Source organism: Scedosporium apiospermum, assembly GCF_000732125.1.
Source record: "Scedosporium apiospermum strain IHEM 14462 chromosome Unknown SEQ_SAPIO_0121, whole genome shotgun sequence".
Lineage (NCBI taxonomy): Eukaryota > Fungi > Ascomycota > Sordariomycetes > Microascales > Microascaceae > Scedosporium > Scedosporium apiospermum.
This window is the reverse complement of record NW_015971822.1, coordinates 1,597,755-1,617,621: the sequence shown is the minus strand read 5'-3', so window position 1 is coordinate 1,617,621 and position 19,867 is coordinate 1,597,755. Positions and strand designations below refer to the sequence as shown.

General features: G+C 52.4%; 6 protein-coding genes across 6 annotated transcripts; 2 read left to right on the top strand and 4 right to left on the bottom strand.

The window, feature by feature from the left end:
* Window positions 1-221: 221 nt before the first annotated feature.
* Window positions 222-3,362, top strand: SAPIO_CDS8512 (Uncharacterized protein; the record flags this gene model as incomplete). The annotated part of the gene is made up of 3 exons (XM_016790134.1): window positions 222-523; window positions 733-757; window positions 945-3,362. 3 exons carry the CDS (start codon window positions 222-224, stop codon window positions 3,360-3,362), a joined length of 2,745 nt encoding a protein of 914 aa, XP_016640397.1.
* Window positions 3,363-4,333: 971 nt separating this feature from the next.
* On the bottom strand, window positions 4,334-7,043 carry SAPIO_CDS8511 (uncharacterized protein; the record flags this gene model as incomplete). The annotated part of the gene is made up of 2 exons (XM_016790133.1): window positions 4,334-6,424; window positions 6,858-7,043. 2 exons carry the CDS (start codon window positions 7,041-7,043, stop codon window positions 4,334-4,336), a joined length of 2,277 nt encoding a protein of 758 aa, XP_016640396.1.
* A 1,430-nt stretch (window positions 7,044-8,473) lies between these two features.
* On the bottom strand, window positions 8,474-10,204 carry SAPIO_CDS8510 (Apoptosis-inducing factor 1; the record flags this gene model as incomplete). Its single annotated transcript, XM_016790132.1, has 2 exons — window positions 8,474-9,894; window positions 9,985-10,204. 2 exons carry the CDS (start codon window positions 10,202-10,204, stop codon window positions 8,474-8,476), a joined length of 1,641 nt encoding a protein of 546 aa, XP_016640395.1.
* A 1,837-nt stretch (window positions 10,205-12,041) lies between these two features.
* Window positions 12,042-13,936, top strand: SAPIO_CDS8509 (Uncharacterized protein; the record flags this gene model as incomplete). The annotated part of the gene is made up of 2 exons (XM_016790131.1): window positions 12,042-13,735; window positions 13,846-13,936. 2 exons carry the CDS (start codon window positions 12,042-12,044, stop codon window positions 13,934-13,936), a joined length of 1,785 nt encoding a protein of 594 aa, XP_016640394.1.
* A 143-nt stretch (window positions 13,937-14,079) lies between these two features.
* On the bottom strand, window positions 14,080-16,125 carry SAPIO_CDS8508 (ATP-dependent RNA helicase dbp3; the record flags this gene model as incomplete). Its single annotated transcript, XM_016790130.1, has 3 exons — window positions 14,080-14,236; window positions 14,313-14,425; window positions 14,488-16,125. 3 exons carry the CDS (start codon window positions 16,123-16,125, stop codon window positions 14,080-14,082), a joined length of 1,908 nt encoding a protein of 635 aa, XP_016640393.1.
* A 555-nt stretch (window positions 16,126-16,680) lies between these two features.
* On the bottom strand, window positions 16,681-18,984 carry SAPIO_CDS8507 (Uncharacterized protein; the record flags this gene model as incomplete). The annotated part of the gene is made up of 3 exons (XM_016790129.1): window positions 16,681-17,680; window positions 17,892-18,180; window positions 18,276-18,984. The coding sequence occupies 3 exons, from the start codon at window positions 18,982-18,984 to the stop codon at window positions 16,681-16,683; spliced, it is 1,998 nt and encodes a 665-aa protein (XP_016640392.1).
* Between the last annotated feature and the right edge of the window lie 883 nt (window positions 18,985-19,867).

Genomic DNA, 19,867 nt, shown 5'->3' with positions numbered 1-19,867 from the left:
ATACCTGATTCTGGCCCCTTCTTTGCGAATGTAGTACGTCCGGCCCGACGAACCACCGCCAGTCTGGGCCCCCCACCATTCTCGCCATAGGCCCATAGGCTCTTTGGCTTCCATTCTTGCATTCCCCGCACCCGCCGTCTGCGCCCTTATTGGCATTTCGCGCATGCCCGACCGTCCAATGCTTTGGTATATACGTGTTCGGTCCTGGGGGCACTAGTGATATGACGAAGCAGCATCAGCAACACCAGCCGGGAGCGCAACAGCCCCAGTCCCAGCACCAGCACCAGCACCAGCCGCAGGGCGGCAGTACCCAGCAAGAAAGTAGATCACCCAGCTTGGCATATCCCCTAGGAGCTTCTAGCGTTGGCGCTCCGCCGTCAGATGCCAACTCTGCCGCCATGCCTAGCACCGACCAGGGGAGTGATGAGGGCAACCCCGTCCCCAGCCCCGATGACCTTGACCACGAAAATGAAGACAACGACTCGGTCCGTCTTGGAAAGCGCAAGCGACCGCTCTCTGTGTCGTAAGCCCTCCCCCTCCCGAATCCCGACCTTTAGCCTACTCAGATGCCTCATTGAAGCTCGCGAGATCATCCTTCGTTTCGCTCTAACACTACCGAATCTTCTCTGCATTCTCCCCATCACGTCTTGAGAATAATCCCGCGAGCTGTTTCTTTTCCCCGAAGAGCCTCTAACATTGGTTACTAATGTCTTACCTCTTTACTTTGCCTAGGTGTGAACTCTGCAAACAGCGAAAGGTGCGCTCTTCCACCAACCAGCTCGTGTCACGTACTGTTTCGTGCCGTACCCCACTTCCATATTCCCTACTCGCCTTCAGGCACCTTCACGCGGCGGGCGCCGTACTTTAACAGACCTTACACCTTCTTGCAGTCAATCCCTTCAAGAGCTCTCAAGAATAATGCTGATTCTATTGCCATCAATTAGGTTAAATGCGATCGTGGACAACCTGCCTGTGGTTGGTGTAGTCGCAATGGAGCACTCTGCGAATACAAGGAACGAAAGAAGCCTGGCCTTCGAGCTGGCTACGGGAAGGAGCTTGAGCAGCGCCTCGATAGGCTCGAGGAGATCCAAAGGACCCATTCCCAGATTCTCGAGGCCTACATGGCCGCTACCGCTTCTACCAGCGGAGCAAACATCAATACCCTCGCGTCAAACACCCCTAGCTTGCGCCTCAGCAACCCTAGCGTCCCGAGCGTGACGAGTGAACAAGGCACACCGAGAGAGCAGGGCCACTCTTCCTTGTTTAGGCATCCAGATCCGATGCAGAGTTCTCACCATGGCGAGGCTAGGGTGTTCCTGCAACCGAAACCACAGGGGTTTCAACCTGCGAATCCAGTCAGCTTTACAGGCCTAGGCCCATCCGCGTCAGTGTCAGCGCCATTACACGATGGTTTTCAAGCCCAACACCCAGAGCAATCACATACAGTGGCAACCGCAACCGCATCCCAGCAGCAGAATCAACAGCAACATAACCAGGATTATTATTCGCGTGGCGATGTGAAAGTCCACCCCTCTAGTCTTCTCACACAACCGTCAGATACCCCCGCCGCCGGACCTGAACAGGAACTACCTCCATACGATTTGCTTTACGCCCTGGTTGAGCTCTACTTTAAGCAAATCCACACATGGTGTCCGATCCTACACAGAAAGACGACGTTTGATGCATTCTTTGGTGGCCACACATCACTCGATGAGGCTGACCGCGTCCTTCTTCATGCCATTGTGGCGACGACACTTCGTTTCTCCCAAGACGCTCGACTAACCGAGGACAGAAAACGCCATTACCACGATCTTTCCAAAAGAAAAGTGCTGCTCTACGGCTTGGACAACTTATCTGTGAAATCCCTACAGGCACTTGTTATCCTCGCCCTCGATTTATTTGGTAGTAGCCACGGCCCACCGAGTTGGAATATCATGGCCTTGATTACGAGGGCGGTTGTGCAAATCGGACTCGCCGTCGAGAGCTCTCCCTTGACTGTCGCGCCCAACCTTCCATCTATATCCACGTTACGTGCTACTATCCTCCCTGAGCCGAGAGACTTCATCGAGGAAGAGTCCCGGCGGCGGCTCTTTTGGATGGTTTATCTTCTAGATAGGTATGCCACGATTGTTACGGCATTTGACTTCGCGCTCGGGGATAGGGATATCGAAAGGAAATTGCCCTGCCGAGACGAGTTGTGGGCGAAGAACCAAAAAGTCGAGACCCGGTGGTATCTGAGGGGCCAAACTGCTGGAGATGGCGTTATTGAGCAGGGCTTGGGGCGACCGGAGAACCTTGGAGCATTTGCGTACTACATTGACATTCTGTCAATCCTATCTCAGATCCACCTCTTCCTCAAGGAACCTGTGGATATCAGCGCTGGGCCCGACGTAGAACGGTGGCAGAGACGATATAAAGAGCTTGACTCCCTATTATCTCAATGGCAGGTTGGCTTGCCCGCTGAATTCGGCAGCATGGGGTGCCAATCTGCAGCGAATAAAGCTGCCGCCTGTTCGTGGGTCATGCTCCAGACAACTTTCCACACGACGGTTATCCGGCTCCATTCATCCGCGGCATATCCCACTATGCGATCCGCAATATTTGCGCCCTCCTATGGAGCGATGCAGCGTTGCCAGGTAGCAGTTGAGAATATTGCAGCCATATATGAATACGTGAACTCGAACGGCCTGCTCGACAAGCTAGGTCCGCCGTTTGCATTTAGTCTGTGGGTTGCGGCGCGCTTGCTCCTAGTGCACGCGTCGACGATGGAGCATCCCTTGTCGCCGAATATCGCGGTCTTCCTCTCGGCGCTTCGCGAGATGGGACGCTACTGGCAGGTCGCAAGCAGGTACTCTCAGCTGCTTCAGAGGGTGCTTGATGAATATAGAGATAGCGAGAGGAAGGGTGACGGGGTGACACCCAAGTCGGTCAAGATCCTCGCTGATATGAGGCGCACGGCGTTTGACCTCGAGTGGCTCATTTCACACCAGCCACGACACCCCCCGCCAAGTGCCTATGCTGGGAATGGTGGTGGTGGTGCTGGCGGTAGCGGGCTAAGCGGCGCACCATCCCGCATGCCCAGCCTCACTCCCGCTAGAACTCCGGCACCAAACGAGCTGGAATACCTGGACGTGTTTAACTGGTTCAACTACCCGAGAGTGCCGCCGGGAGGCGAAAACGCTCTTTACCCGATGGCCCATGGAATGGTGGATGCTGCGGCTGCCGGCGGTGGCCTGGCCGGCGGGACGGCGGCGAACGGAAGTGGCGGGGACGGGCACGGAGGCGTCATTCCTGTCACGGCGGAGTACATCAACTTCGGCACTTATGCCGTTGATGCCACTAGGGATTGGTTAGGAGTATGAACACGACGGGACGGTGTGTGATGTCGAGGGTAATGAGAAGGTTTAATGATCCGGATTTGAACGATTTATTTTTTGTGTATATTTATTATGCCTTTGCATATGAAGCGGGGATTTTACGGACGCGATTTATTTATTTATTTATTTCTTATCTTTTGGGAGATATCAGCGCATCGATGTATTTAGCGAGGCATCGTGCGAGAGGGAACCTGGAGTGGGAGTTTTGGATGGGATACCAATTTTAATGACTGGAATGGAGAAGTCCCTAATGCGGGATAATGTCACGTTCGTCGTTTTGATTTTGAATCAAATGTCTTCTCTTCTGTCCCCATATTCCAACTATCTTCTTGTACTGGTGATTCGGTTGGTAATGTCAACTTGAAACGTACTTCCTCGAAGCCCTAATCACAGTGAAAACGGCAACAAGGATGGGATATGGCTAACAGAAACAATGGGGTATATGTATTAAGTTCAATCTCTCTCTCCTCCACCTTCTTCTATCATCCCTAGTCTTGTGGTATATCAATCCAAATTAATCATAAACTTCCAATAGTCCCCCAACGAGAAGCACAAAAAGACAAGGTATCTCGACCTAATGCAGTGTACTATCCCCCTTTTTTTTTTAAAAAAAAAAAAAAAAAAGAAAAGCGAAAAGACTCCGTTGCCATGCTCTTAATCACTTTGCCGCGAAGATAGATCCAAAAAAGAAAAGAAAAGAAAAACCGAATTCAGAAGCAAACAGCACCCAGCAACGACATAAACCGAATAAAGCGTCCATCCGAGAGAACAAGTAAATAACAAAGGAAACCGCAAGCGAAAGCAAGCGCGGGATGGGCGTATCCATCTTGATTCCCGAGTGTAGTGAGCACTCGTCGTGTGTGATGATCCAAAACTCCAGTGATGCGGATGCGTATGGTGGCTGTATTAAGTGGAAGACAAAGGAAATAGAAGAGGAAAAAAAGTTAGGAAACTCATCAACTTTCTAATATGTCTTTGAGGGCAGCTCGATCAACAGTGTCGGGTTGTACCTTACTTGGCGCACCGCGGCGCCGTTGTGAGGCAGCCCAGTACTCTTGGAAGCCGGGGATGGCTCCCGGTTGATTGATCCCGGGAGTACGAATGATATCCTTCTCCCTTTCCTTGGTGGCAGGCTTGGGCTTAATCCGAACGGAGACGGCGGTTTCCGTCTCTGCCGAGGTGTCATTCGTGGGTGGATCGTCGTTGTTGTTGCTGCCTTCATCACCACCCGTAGAAGCTCGACCTCCCCAGGGTCGCCACCCTCTCCATTTACCAAGAGTCCCAAAGGATGATCCTGGGGTCTGCTGAGGCGTGGGGGATGGGAGCGCGGCGAGGCTGTCCCGCAGAACGGCAGAGCCCCGCTTTCCACCGAGGGTAGAGAGAGTTGGCTGCGCCGTTATCCCCGTTACGATGGCCTGCGCACTGCCCAGATGGCATAAAGTGAGCTGGCTTGGACGGTTCTTGAGAGTGTGAATATCCAGACCACCAGAGAGGGACATGATGGATTCATGGGACACGGTCCGACGAAGAACAGGCTGTAGGGGGCTTGGGGGGCTAGACATGTCATCCACCTCTTCTAGCTGCCCCACTTCGGCTCTTGGACTGTCTCTTTCAGTAGTTGTCCGTGTCGAAGAGTCGTCATCGTCGTCAACTTCCTCTACTGTGTCTTCACCCACGTTTTCCGGATGTTGCACGGGTAAAGACGGTTGAGACAACTCTACAATGCCGAGTGAGAGTGCCGTTGTGCAGGCAGGGTAGGGCGAGGAGGGCATAAAGCCCTGGAAATTGCTGCTCAAGGGCATAACCGGCATTTGCATTCCATTTCCATCCGACTTGGGGGTCGGAGACAATGGATCTATGCTTGTAGATGGCGAGGGTGGCCCGTCACTATCGAGAGCCATACTTCCATCAAACATTGACAAGCGAGGATTGCTCTGCGGCGAGCTAGATAAAGTCGATAGCGCAAACTCGGAGATGAGATTAGAGGCGCGTGACCACCGAACAGAGGATTCTGTTTCCGACTCGTTTGTTATAGGGCTTCTCGGGGAATAGGGATCATGAATAGCCTGTCTCTGCCATTGCTCGCGGGCGGTAGGTGGAAGGGTGGGAGAGGAATGTTCCGGTGTAGGTGGCATGAATCCCGACAATGAGTTCATACCCTGCCTTCTCCTCTTGGGCTTTCGGTTCTCCTGTTTTGGCGTGACATGGTAATGATGGTGTATGTGGACCTCTCGAGATGGCGGAGACTGGGGCGCTCCGAGTTCGGCTCTCAAATTCGAGACAAGGGCGGCAGGTGAAGTCTCGTGAATAGGCTGATGAAGGGAAAGGCGTTCTCTAAGCACTTGGATCTCATCACTGGAATTGGCAAGGAGTTCTCGGAGCTCAGCAATCCCTAGCTGCAAATTCGCGTTATCCTGCAGTAGATCCCTCACGAAATGTGAGACGACCGTGCTCGTTCCTGCACCCGTGCTGCTCTGAGGCCCGAAACCGAGCGACTTGACGGCAGCGGCACCCTTAAGTCGGCCTGCCGCAGTGCTAAGTTCCCTCTCAATCTCACGCTGGCGTTCCATACGATCAATAACCTCGGCCTGTCGCTCTCTCTCTTCGCGAGCACCCCGCTCCATCAAGTCAAGTTGACTCTGGAGGTCGGCAATTGTGCGTTCAGCTAACCTCCACCGTCTTACAGCAGATCGAGACTCCTCTTCCGTGTTAACAAGTGTGTTTTGCGCGTGTTCGAGGTCGTTCTCTAGGGTGGTGATGTGTCTTTCCATATCAGCGGCGCGGGAGGCGGTGATCTCGAGTCGACGAATGGTCTGCTCGGAAGCCTGCAAACTTGCCTCGAGGACTTGAATGCGGCTCTCAGACTCGGAAACGGAGTTATTTAGCTCTTCGAGCTGATCTAGCAGGGCGCGGTTTTCTTCGATGGTCCTCGTGTTCATGGCTTCCAGCTCCCTTTTGTCGGTCTCAAGTTGCTTGATGCGGGAGGTTAGTGTAGCGCGGTCTCGCTCGGTATCAACCATGTAGGCTTCATGGCGAACTAATAGCGCCTGCAGAGCAAAAGTTAGCGAGGGTGCCATTTCACAACGGTTCCAGCTAGACTAGATAGAGAAAGCAGGTAGAGGGGGTAGACGGGGGCTCAGGCAGTGGAGGCGCACATGCGAGGGGAGAGTAAAGGCAGCCATGAGGAACAATATAAATTGTTCGATATGCGATACGGAGAAACCAACAAGGAAATAGTTCAGAGACAGGGCAAGACATGCAAAAAAGGCCCCTGGGGACGGAACCTAAATATGACGACTCCGGCCATATTTACGTAGAAAACAGAACGGCTCGGGGAACACGATCAAGGCGAATAGAATTACGATTGACAGGGGAAAACAAGGCGAGAAAATAAAAAAGCAAAAGAAGCCGCGATAGAAGGGAAACGAAACGAAACGAAACGACCATGAGCTCCAGGATCGAAGGAAGTGGGCAACATACTTGGCCAAGTTTTGCTGCCATATGAACATCTTTCTCGACGCTCTCCAAGATCGAGCAGTTGTGTCTCAAGACGATACAGTTCAGATCGCCACAGCAGCACCGAAGGGGCGGTACATCAGAAGAAGACGGCGATGGGCCGTCTGACTCGGCTTGGCTCGGGGCCTCGGAGGCATCGTCGCCAGTCATTCTCGTGGTTGATCAACTATCCCTACGCACTCTGCTTTTGCTGTCCGCTCGAGACCCGAGTCAGCATGGCGGACGCAAGCCACAGGTGCAGGCGCAGTGGTAGGGGCGGGAGCGGCTCGAAGGGGTGTGTGGTGTTGCTCGACACTGGGGGCGGTGACCTGTCGACGAGAAGAAAGTGTTGCACACTAGAGACGCATGTTTGAGAGCACAGGATTTGAGCGAATCCGCGATCGAGGGTGTTGAAAATCAAGCGACCGGGTTAGATTTTTGGCCTGGGGAATAGAGTTTTTGTGAATCCAGTGTTAGACAAAACTGGGGACGGGAAAGCGAAAGTTTCTCTCCTTCATTGAAAGAAGAGAACAATTTGAAGCAGCCTGAAGGCGCCAAAATACTTGGGAAGAGGAGAAAAGCGGGGCGGTGACTATCGCACCTTCCCTGGTCAGATAACGTAGTTTAGGTGGACCGTGGAAGTCGCGTTCGCTTGGGCCTTGTGACGTAGCGCGTCCTGCTTTAACCGCTTCGGAACTGGACTGGTACCTTGAGTACCTGTTGCACCAACTTCGTAGAGTACTGGGTGACTTTGCCTGAATATTCTAAATTGCGAAGGTCCCAGAATTTGATAACACAGCCGCTACCTTGATACACAGATAGAGTAACCCAAATACATACAGAGCCGCTTTACTGAGTGGGACTTGAGAAATACACAGCACAACGAAGCTGGAAAGAAAAAGAAAAGGGAAAAAGAAAAAAAAATCGACAGAGAGAGAGAGAGAAAGGAAAGGAGGGAAACGAAAGGGCCAGCTGAAAAATAAGAAATCCTTTCACGCTCAGCTTGAAGAGCTGGGTCGGGTGGAAGATCCGAGAAAAAGTAAAAAAAATATTACCAGGTATTTTGGCCTTTTGGTCGGGATTTAATATCGAATTTTCTAATTTTCCGAATGCCCCGCCGAAGCTGAACCCCCCAGCTGGGGACAGTATCGACTCAAATGACATGAGAGGATGCTCACCAGGAGGTTCTAGGTTACCAGGACCCGAAGATCAGGGCCATCGGGAGATCTTTCCCCAATCTTCTGCCTCGGGGCAACGACAAAGCTGAGGTTAGCTTCTGCTTCTCAGCGAGTCAACCTGCAGCTGTTTTGCTCCATGAAATGGTAACTCGTGACAGGTTAGAGCCGACTCTCTCTCAGACTGAGACAGGACGGCTCCCAGGAAGGCTCCTGTAGATATCAGAATAAGGGTTTGCTGCCAAGCAAGCCACCTACGCAGGAGATGGAAAGGAGGACCTTGGGGGACATTGTCCTACGATCGGCAAATGTCAAGGAGGAAGAAAAAGAAAAGCCTGACATGTCTGACCCTGAGACGCGAAAATACATCCATAAGTCCTCAAGTGACTTGCCTCGCCATGTCCCGTTCATCCTCTGCCCGGCCCCTCAGTTAACGTTTACTGTCAAAACATCCAACCCCCCAACAATCTGACTCTTCGAAGGCATCTTGTTCTCATACATCAGTGTGCTGCACTGCGCAAGCACAGGGTCCCTGCCCATAGCCGACATGGCCAACACCGTCTCACCGCGGCAGTAGTAGGCGACAAACTTTCCTTCCGCGGGATTTCCTTGAATGACAATATCATCCCACCCAGCAGACGCGTTTCCGCAATATCTCAGCTGACCTGACAGGGCAGACCAGAATACGGGGATGAAGGACCAGGGGGCTTCCTTGGGATGGGTAATGTCTCGGGCCACAGCCCTTCCCGCGTTTTGTGCCACACTCCAGTGTTCGATGCGGGTGGGCCGGCCGTCTCCGCCAGGGCCGTGGTACGGGAATGTGGCAATGTCGCCAATGGCGTAGACATTTTTGAGTCCCTCCACCACAAACTTCTCATTCACTTTAAGCGAGCCGTCCCTCTCGAGACTAACTGCACTGTTATCCCTGAGGTAGGCAGTGGCTGGAGCCACGCCAACACCCAGGATAACGAGGTCCGCCTCAAGTCTGGTACCGTCCTTTAGGACAACAGCGCCGACCTTGCTCGCATCGGCTGCGGATGCTTCTGCTTTCTCAACCGAAGCGGACAGGTAGAATTTGACGCCCAAGGCCTCGAGGCCCTTTTGTAGCCCCGCACCAACCTCTTCTCCCAAGACCCTCTCGAGCGGTACCTTTTCCATACCAACAATGGAAATTGAATTACCGCTAGACAAGGCCTTGCCCACCTCCATGCCGATGAAGGATGACCCAATAATAACAATCTTCTTGCCTTTGTCACCTACGGCCCCCACAATCTTCTTGGTGTCGTCAATCGTTCGTAGAGTAAAGACGTTGCCCAGCGTCTTGAAACCCTGTAGAGGGAGTCTTCGCGGAGTTCCTCCCGTGGACAACACAAGCTTCGAGTATGAGATTGTTTCACCCTTCTTGGTATGGACAGCATTTTTGGCAAAATCGACGCCAGTTACTTCGTCATCGACTATGTCTACGGCGCCGCTCTTGTACCAGGCGCCATCCCTCCAAGCAATCTTGTCCGGATCGGTCGACAAGGCTTTGGAAAGCTTAGGTCGGTCAATTGGCAGATAGCCCTCCGAGGATATGACAGTGATGGGTCCCTCGTATCCATTCTCCTTGAGTCCGTCAACAACACCAAGTGCTCCGGAGCCGCCTCCGACAACCAAGACTTTTTGTTCTTGCGGTTTAGAAGCTGCGGCGGCACGGCACTGGAAGTTGGGCTTCCTGCGCCCGGACTTAATAGCCTCTTCTTCGCCGGATATGTATACGGCACCGTCGCGTTCGGCAACTGGGAAGACCGAGAGAGAATCTAGCGCGGGCGCATCTTCGATATCACCAGACTTTGCCTTGAAGCAAGCTGCCTATGCATAAGCTACGCCTCAACCACGGTAATAGAGAATTTAGGACAGGGAAAGGAGAAGAAAACCTAATCCCGAGAGCAACTTACCACCGTGCCAGGGACAAGTGATACGACCAGACGCCGTCAAAATGCCTTTGACAAGAGGAGCGCCGTAGTGTGTGCACTTAGAGCCGACAGCTTGAATGGAACCGCCAGCGTTGATGAGGAGTACTTTTCCACTTTCGACCCCCTCTACTTCCACTTCCTGCATCTCACCAGGTTTCAGCGAGAGCGCCGAGAGGTCCTTGAGCTTGTATTCCTTTGCCATTGTGAACTTTGGACCGTAACCAGCAATGAATCTTGTTTGGTTGAAAAGATGATGGTGAGAAAGTCGAATATACGGGGAAGCTAGACGAGAAAGGAGGGGTATTGAGACTATTGAGACTCCTGTTCGTGTATGGAGGGGGAGGGGAAGTTTGGAAATCATGAAGAGATGAGCGGGAGAACCGCGAGTTTTCAATGGTGGGCGGGGTTGTTTGGATTAATGATGTGCTGCCGTGGTTTGAAGAATGACGACGACTCCAAACGGGGACATGCGACGGCAATGGAACAATGGAACACCTGCAGGAGCCAGACACGTCTCCTCCTGCATATCAGTATGATGCAAGCGCGAGTGACCAAGCGTTTACGGAGGAGAGGGGCCGGGAGCTATCATACGAGAGGAGCACCAAGGTTGATTCATTCTCAACCAGTCAAGCTACCTAGAACTTGACTCAAGGTAGATCAATCGATCCTTGGGTCCATGACGACAGCGGCGCCAGGAGGGCCAGGTCCCAAGTCCATTTCGAAACTTCCCAAGACTGCTGCGAAGATTCCGATTCGACACAGTCCGGAGGTTGAGTTCGACGCAGCAAAGCTCAATACCCCGTATATTACGTGTACTGCAAGAATTAGGACATCTGGATCGCGAAGTAAATCCGGTTGTCACTGGAAACAGAAGTGGAGGGGGCGGGGGTATCAAAGCATCAATCAACTCCAAGTCGCGGAGCAGAGGATTCAGCGGACGGAACAGTGGGGCAAACTGGGCGGGATTACTTTGCGTGGCCCCTGATTGGTCACAGCTGCCACGAAGCTTGCATGTGCAACGACGTCGATTGATGACAATCCAGAAACCGAAGGAGCCTCGAAGACCTCGAAGCAGATCTCCGAGGACAATGGACAATGGAAGGAGAATGGAGCATCTGCATATTTGTCAGCAGCCTATTCGAACCATTGAAGTACCGAACTAACAATTGTAGCAACTCGTTGTATTTGTCCTGATCAAAGGCCTCGAACTGTATTGATTTGATGTATTCTCAATACTCTGCGGCAGGACTGAGGAAGGATATTGAAATACCCCTCGAGGAAGCTTCTATGGGCCCGGGGATTCTGCGCCAGCAAGATTTGCCAAAAACTTCAATTGGAGAGACAGCAGAGGATGTTCGAACCAGTATCCGGCAATTTTGATATATGACCAGTCTAGACACTCCTTCCAGCATCTTTCACCTCCTACGGTGCTAATTGGGACGAAATGGCGGAATACGTTCCCTGATCAAGTAATATTTGGATGGGGGTTTCTTTCCCAAGTCCATCACCGAGTCCTGCCGCTATGATCTGTGTCTTCCGATTTTCAACAGCATCCTGGATATCGAATAACATTTCGGTTCGCTAAAACCTCTCCTTCGAGGTTAGATACTTCAAGAAGGTGGGTGAAAGTGGAGGCACAAGTGGCAGTTCTAAGCGATGAAGGAAGGGGAGAGATCGCATTCTAGATCTTGAGACTTGCTCTTGAATGAATTAACACAGTGTTTGTACTGTATTCCTGGGGCATCTATGACAACCGAGAGTTTTTTTGGTGGGGTTCGGGGCCTTCACACACAGTAAGAATATGATTATGCCACTAATGGTACCACAGCGCCACCTAATTCTCAGCGCCCTCTGATCGATTTGATCAATTGATTGATCTCGAGTTGGTGAGGGAATCGGCCACGTCTTGATTTTACATCAGGATTCCTCACCAGCTTTTCCTCTCAAATCTCCACGACATCCCGAGCTCTCCGTAAATGCGGCATCTCAATTCAATTCAGCGCCGCTCTACCTAGACATCCGCAGACGCAACGAGCCAGATGTCTAATTCGCCGCAGGGCAGTTCGGCCCTCCGCGGCGCGTCCTTCCTCATCATCCTCCAGGTCTCATCGCGTCTTCTCACCTTCTTCGCCAACCAATTACTACTGCGTTTCCTGACGGCTCCTCTGCTGGGCCTTTCCGCGCGGCTAGAGGCATACTACCTCACTGTTCTTTTTTTTGCGAGGGAGAGCCTACGGGTGGCTATCCAGAGGCAACCTATCTCAACCGACGATGAGGAGTCTGAGAGGCAAGGCGAACTTGGTGGTGATGAGAGCAAGCGCGTTAAGAAGACCAAGTCTACCGAGCCAGATCGGAATGGGGAGCAGGCGCAGGCGGTTGTGAACCTGGGCTACCTAGCCGTCGTCTTAGGCGCTGTGGTCACTGCTGTCCTGGGCTGGTTCATGCATCTATCCTCCGGTCAGGGTAGCGAGGAGCGCTTTGACGAAGCCCTACGACTATACGCTCTCGCTGCTATTCTCGAACTCCTGTCCGAACCATGCTTCGTGCTGATGCAAGTGCGGCTTCGTTTCGGTACTCGTGCCCTTGCTGAATCCGCCGGCGCATTCCTACGATGCGGCGCCACGCTTGGCTCTGCGATATACGCAAGTCGCAACGGACTGGATCTAGGTGTTCTCCCATTCGCCCTAGGACAGCTCGCCTACGGTGCGACTTTGCTAGTCGTCTACCTCGGGGCTGGGTATGGTTTAGCCACACGCGATCACTTTTCCATATTCCTGCGACGGATTGGTGTAAAGACCGGGAGCAAGGACGAGAAGGCAAAGAGTGTTACCGGCGGTTATCTCTTCTCATACTTCTACCAGCCGACATTAAGTCTGGCGTCGAGTATGATGGCACAGAGTGTCGTGAAGCATTTCCTGACCCAGGGAGATACCTTCCTGGTCTCGATCCTTTCGACGCCTCACGCTCAAGGCATCTATGCCCTTGTAAACAACTATGGCGGTCTGCTAGCTAGACTCTTATTCCAGCCTATTGAAGAGAGCAGCAGGTCCTACTTTAGCCGCCTTCTATCGACATCTTCGTCGAGCACAACCGCGGAACCAAGCAAGTCCGGCCAAAACGAGCCCGCAGCAACTAAACCCGCCGTGGAAAAGGCACGCAGCGATCTCCACCGCCTTCTCAAATTCTATATCCTCGGTTCTACAATAGTCGTCGCCCTCGGACCCTTAGCCGCCCCTTATCTTCTATCCCTCGTAGCAGGCCGCTCCTGGTCCGCCAGCGCCTCCCCGGCCCTCGTCGCCTACTGCTATTACATCCCCCTCCTTGCCCTCAACGGCGTTTCGGAAGCCTTCGTCGCCTCCGTGGCCACGGAGGCACAGGTCCACACCCAAAGCGCCTACATGGCCGGGTTCTCCGTCGTCTTCGGCCTCTCGGCGTTCACCGCCCTGCGCGTCCTTGACATGGACCCGCCTGTGGGTTTGGTTTGCGCCAATGCTGCGAATATGGTCTGCCGAATTGTGTGGTGCGCTTTCTTCGTGGGGCGGTATTTCCGAGAGAAAGGTGTCGGGTTTGATCTGTCTAGCCTGAGCCCTAGCGGGATGACCGTGGCCATCTGCGCGGTCACCCCGTATCTTGTCCGGAGGGCACTTCTTCTTGCAGAGGATGTCGTGCGAGGAAGTGCTTTCATGTCACTCGTTGTGATTGGAGCGACAGCTATCCCGATAGTAGCTCTATTGTATGTACCCTGTGAACCTTTTTCTTTTTGTTTATCCCTGACCTCACACACCCAAAATTTCCCCGTTCCTTCTTTATACCACTCGATATGTAACTAACAAATTGATATAGAGCATTCGCCGAGAGGAGATTCCTCATAGAATGCTACTCTTCCCTCCGAGGCACAACATCGGCCTCTGCTTCCAAATCGAAAACGACATGATGTCCATTGTTCTCTTTCATCTCTGTGTAGCATAATAGAAAGTAATACCCATAGAACATAATACCTTCTTCCCACCCATTCTTTTTTTCCCCGTCTATCTCAGCTGCTTTTATACACATTTGTGCGCAAGAAGTGTCTCCCGACTAATCATCAAAGACAATCTTGGCGGGAACATTAGTCGTGTCTACCTCGCGGTAAAACGCTCCGTATACGGGATGCAACTTCTTCTTGACGGTGGTGCCGAACTTGAGGAGATCCTCGGGAACAGGCTGACCAGCTTGCTTAAGAATGTTGATCAATCTAGAATCTGAGTTAGCAAAGACCAGATAAAGAAAACGAAAGAATGAATAAAGGTGGCGGCTGGGGGGAAACGTACTCTCCAGAATGAGACTTGTCGTGTAGGGTAAACAGGGTAATTGCCTCGCCTGTCTTTCCAGCACGTCCCGTACGACCAATTCTGTGGACGTAATCCTCGATCGTTAGGGGGAACTAAACGAATGAGTAGTTAGCAGCGTATTCGTTACACATATGAGTAGGACGAGAAAACCTACCGTCAAGTTGATAACGAGCTTCACCTCCGGAATGTCGAGTCCTCTGGCAGCAACATCAGTCGCTACCAAAACACTCGTAGTTCCGGCCTTGAACGCTTCCAAACTCCTAGTCCTCTGCTCTTGCTTGAGGTCTCCATGAATACCAGCAACGCGGATACCTTTGCGAGACAGTGTCTCCTCCACTCTCGTTGCCTCTTTCTTGTACAGACAGAACACGAGAATGCGATCATTCCGCTTGCTGCCCTGCTGATACTCCCTCAGAATCTGAAGAAGACGACCCTCCTTCGCCCGCGGGTCCACAACCTCGACGCGCTGCGTAATACGCTTATTGGCCTGCAGCTCGCCATCAGCCCGGTCATCTGCCCCATTGCTGATCGTAATCTTAACAGGATCGACCATCATCGACGCCGCGAGAGCCTGTACCGACACGGGCCACGTAGCAGTGAACATGAGGGTCTGCCTCTTCTCACGAGGCGGCGTCGCCGCGAGAATCTGCTTAATGTCCTCCTCGAACCCGGTGTCGAGCATGCGATCCGCCTCATCGAGTACGACGAACTGCACGTTGCTGAGATCGCAGACGCCTTCGGACATGAAGTCCTTCAGACGGCCGGGCGTGGCGACGATGATGTCGGCGCCGCGGCCGAGGAGCGCTCGCTGCTCGTGCTTAGGAGCGCCACCGTATATGCACACGCAGGAGAGGCCGACGAGACCTGCTAGTTGGGAGACTTGTTCTTGGGTCTGCATAGCAAGTTCGCGGGTCGGGGATACGACGACGGCCTTAACGCCTCGCTTCTTGGGACCTCTAAGCAAGCCCTCTACGCAAGGGAGTGCAAAAGCCATAGTCTTTCCGGACCCGGTCTCCGCAACACCGATGACGTCGCGGTGAGAAAGCGTGAAAGGCCAGGAGGCGGCTTGGATGGGCGTCGGGGCGCTGAAGGCCTTGAAGGGAGACTTCTCGAGGAGGCGGGTGGTAGGGAGGTGTGAGAACTGCACTATCGGGCGGAGATGGCTGAGTTTACCCGTGGGGTCGGCAATAGCGACGAATTTGGACTTGAGGAAGTCGTCAATCTCGGACTGAGGGACTGCGTCGAGCGCGGCGGACTGCGTGTAGGTGTCACCCGAGGCTGCATGGCCGTTGGCAGCGCCGTTGCTCTCGACTCCGTTCCGCGCCTTCCCTTCCTTCTTGGACTTCTTCGGTCGGGACTCGGAGTCGGCGGCATTCGTGCTGTCGGCGGCGTCTTCGGCGACTTGGTCGTGCTTGCGCTTCTTCTTTGAACTCTTCTTGTTGGACTCTTGAGCTGTCGCATCGACCATCGGGGTGTCTTCGGTCTCAGTGCCGTTTTGTGTATTGTCTTCGACTTGCTTGGCCTTCTTCTTCTTTTCTTTCTTGTCTTTCTTCTCCTTCTTCCTCTCCTTCTTTTCCTTCTTCTTCCTCTTCTCCTCAGCTTCTGGACCGTCGCTCACAACGGTCTCACCATTTGTCGCGTCGGCGACATCCGGAGTCTCCACATCTTTGGTCTTGGACTTCTTCTTCTCCTTCTTTTCTTTCTTATCCTTCTTGTCCTTCTTCTGCTTCTTGGCCTTCTCGACAACAGGCTCCTCCGCGGTAATCACCGCAACGCTTTCCGCCGAAGGCATGGCCAGAGTCGAGATGTGGGAAAACAAACGGACAAATAATACTAACGGGGATTATAGTCAAAGATTTTCTATTTCAGTAGAAAATTACAGCCTGAGAAGCCACGAAGTACGGGAGCAGGGTGGTTGGCGGTGGGGAAGATTCTGCCAATTTTTCCCCAGCGAATTTTTTCTTTTTTTCTCCCACATTTTTTGTTCTTATCGGCTAGCGTGATTCATTATCGATAAGCGATAAGAAACCACAGAGTCGACGCAAGTCTGGAGCTGATCGAGTTTGGATTTATACATCAAGTATTGCAGGACGACAAGACTTCGTCGTAGATGAAGCAGGTCGTATCAATCTCACTCATCTCATCACAAAAAAAAAAAAAAAAAAAAAAAAAAAAAAAAAAGAGTTGGATTCACGAAGCCGCCTAAGACTCTATCTCTATGCAAAACAGAGCCGATCGCTTACACTACGCCTGATAACTCCTCGCATCTTTCCCTGTGGTATATCTCAAGACCAAGACCAATTTGGTCCAAAAATTACAAGAAAAAAAATTCCCATAGAACCGTCAGTTAGTACAATATTCTAGGCTTCCAGTAGGGTGCCTTTTCAAAGTCCAGCTTCACACGTCCATTTTCGTCGAGCCACGCTCCTTCGTCCGTGATCTCAATTACCTCCCCACTGTGCTTGACTTCCTGCCGACTCACGCCACCTTCGTCCCTCGGTATCCAGAGAGATTCTAATGGGGTTGTCATGACGGGAGGCCAGTATGCGTCGTGCGCATAATTCCGGGGATATGACTCAGTGGGATCGGGCATATCGGGCGGAAGCATCTTTTGGAGGGTGGAAAAATCCTCAAAGATCCCTGGGTGAAGCCACCGGAGGACAAAATTCGGCTGTATGTTCCGGTCCGGTTTGATCCAGTACTGAAAATATGCCAGCACGCCTGTAAGACCCAAAGCTTCGGCATGGGTCCGAAGGCGCTTAGTGGCCTTTTCTTTCGTATTGTCGAGAATCGAGGACATGAACCCTTCCGCGCCTTCGACCTGTATGCCCCCGCCCCTGGTTCTTGGTGTGATGTTCTCCTCAATGTCTTCCTTTCCATCGTCATCTTCAACCACGTCAAATGAATCATGCGGACGCAGAGTCGAGCTCGATGCGGGAGACGATTGGGATGGAGGTTGGCCGGTGATGACATCGTTCTGTCCGATCTCGAAGGGCATGCACCCACCGGCGAGCTCCTCACTCTCGATCGGAAGGGTTCGCGGCAAATTATAGAGGAGGGGACTGATCGCGTCGTCAATGGAGAGGTGAATAAGGACCGATAATACGAGGAATATTATCATGATAAGCATAGGCGCAAAAGCGGATCGGAGAGCGAATAAGCCTATCATGCATACTTCTGCCAGGTAGAGTCCAACAAGAAGCTGCAACAAGGCGCGGGGATAGACTAAGCCCCGTGTGTCAATCTCCGTGTTATAAATGTAAAGAAGGTTGTATCGGTACACGAGATAGATGACGTAGAGACCGACGGTCGCGAATGCAAGGACCAATGGCGCGATGCACGCATAACTAATGGCTTTGGGAACGATTAGTATTTACGCCGCGGGAGGTGTGATGGCGCGGCGAAGTAAAGCAGACCACCGGCGTTGGCTGAGGCATTGGGAAATGCTTACCGATTACTCCCATGTTCGTAAATACGGGAAAGATCCCTCCCCAATGGATTCTTCTCACTCGGTGCCACACATTGAACATCATTCGTGGACTGTCGAGTCGCTTTGACATGATATGGTGCCTTACAATTTCGATGACATGAACCATGCTGCCAGCACCGGCGGCAAGACACTGCATGAGGATATAGGATATGTAAAAGTTGGATGACTTGGGAAGGTTTTTCGAAAGGAGGTCCTTAACAGAAAGGGGATCCTTGATAATATCGGTGACGGCACCAGACGCTGCCGAAGTAATGGTGGTGACGAGGAAGACTTGGACGACTTGGAATGCGAAGTACGCATTTTGGACGAAAAGTTCAATCATGGACAGAGACGGAATACCAGCGACTCTTGCGCAACCTGGAAGTTATAAAAAGGGTTAGTTACAGAACACCTCGCGTATGTTCTGATGACAAGGAGAACGAGCGTCCCCAGGACCGAAAAGCGAGACGAACCTCGGAGCATCCATGGCACTGCGGCCATCAACAATGAGAGTGCAAGAGCTGGTGCGAAGCCTTGGAGAACTCCCGTTATGGCGGCGGGAAGCTTCGTAATCCAGCTAAGGAAAGGGAAGGTATCGGCGAGAAAGTAGATGTTAGACATGACACCAACAAAGGCCGCAGGAAATGACCAGAAGATAATGGCGGCTGTGATGCCAGCAAGGACGGCAAAGCGGCGAACAATGCGCTGCGCCCACCCCATATTGAGTACATTCCAGATAATCTCGTCCGGTCGGATGCCGATGAAACGCGGCGACATGTACATAGGGCTGTGGTGGGTTTGCGTTTGGTAGGCACGTTCTGCTTCGGCTTGTGTCGTAAATTCAATAAATGCGGCAGGCAGAGGCTTTCCAGCGCCAGCTAGGAGCCCGCGCTTCATCTTTCGGATGGCTGGCGTCAGAACTTTGAGGCGATTACGGGTCCACTTGATCGTATCGACTCGACGGAAGAAGTTGGCGAGGGGACGATGGTGTGGTCGCTCGGGCGTTCGGACCCATTGTGCCGCAACCGATCCGTTCACATCTGGAAGCCTTGGAACAGCCTTTTCGACGTCGTCTTGCTCGAGATGAGAAGCACTTGGCTCGGCGGTTCGTGGCGTAGGAGGTGGAGCAGGGGAATCTGCGTTATTAGCTTGGGCCTGCTTCCTTCGCCGCGCATCTGCCATTTTGATTAGGCGAATCTCGGCCCTTTCCAAACGTCTAGCAGTCTGATCTCGTTCCTTGACAAGCTTCTCAAAGTCGTCTGTATTCCTCGGAATCCAGACATTCTTTACGCCATCACCAAAGACTTTTCGTAATCGGGCTTCGTCGAGGTATCTCTCAGGAACGCAGAGAAATAGGACGGTTCTTGAGGATAGGCGTTTTGATTGGTAAGGGGATAGTAGATAAGCGTGGCGAAGATTGATGTAGAAAATGCATTCGCGATATATCGTGAAGATGATGAAGCCTGGAGTGGTTATTAGTACGCAAAGACGTCGTCCAGCGCGGGGTCGGGGTTAGGAGCTCCTCCTGCAAGAGCACATCGATGCCGAAAGAAGGCAGAGGGAACATCAAATATCCCCAAACAACATACCGAAGAAGCAACACGCAACCATGACATGAGCAAAATACATGTAAGGCTTAGTGACGTTACCAATGGTCAAACGGTCGAGCTGCGTGCTGTCTCCGCCGCCATGGGCGTGGAGGGGTAAGAGCACCGGCCATATTATGAAGCAGCCAACAAGACAGATGAGAGATAGGATCTTCAAATAACGCAAAAATAGATAGGCGTCGAGGGTAGTATGATGTAGGACGATGGTGTCTTCGATCTGGAAGAAAGGTTTAACCCAAGAAAACCATGTTTTCGGGAGAGGGCTACTACGTTCTCTGTAACAGAACGGCAGAGGTACGAGCGCGCACACGTCAGCAACGGAGGAGCACAGAGGAGGCAGGCTCCTGGGGGTGATAGGGTCGGGATCTGAAAATGGAACCAAGGCGGGCGGGGCACGGCTACATACTGCGGAAGAAGACTCGTAAGGATGGTCCGGGGGGAATAAACACGAGGGAGGC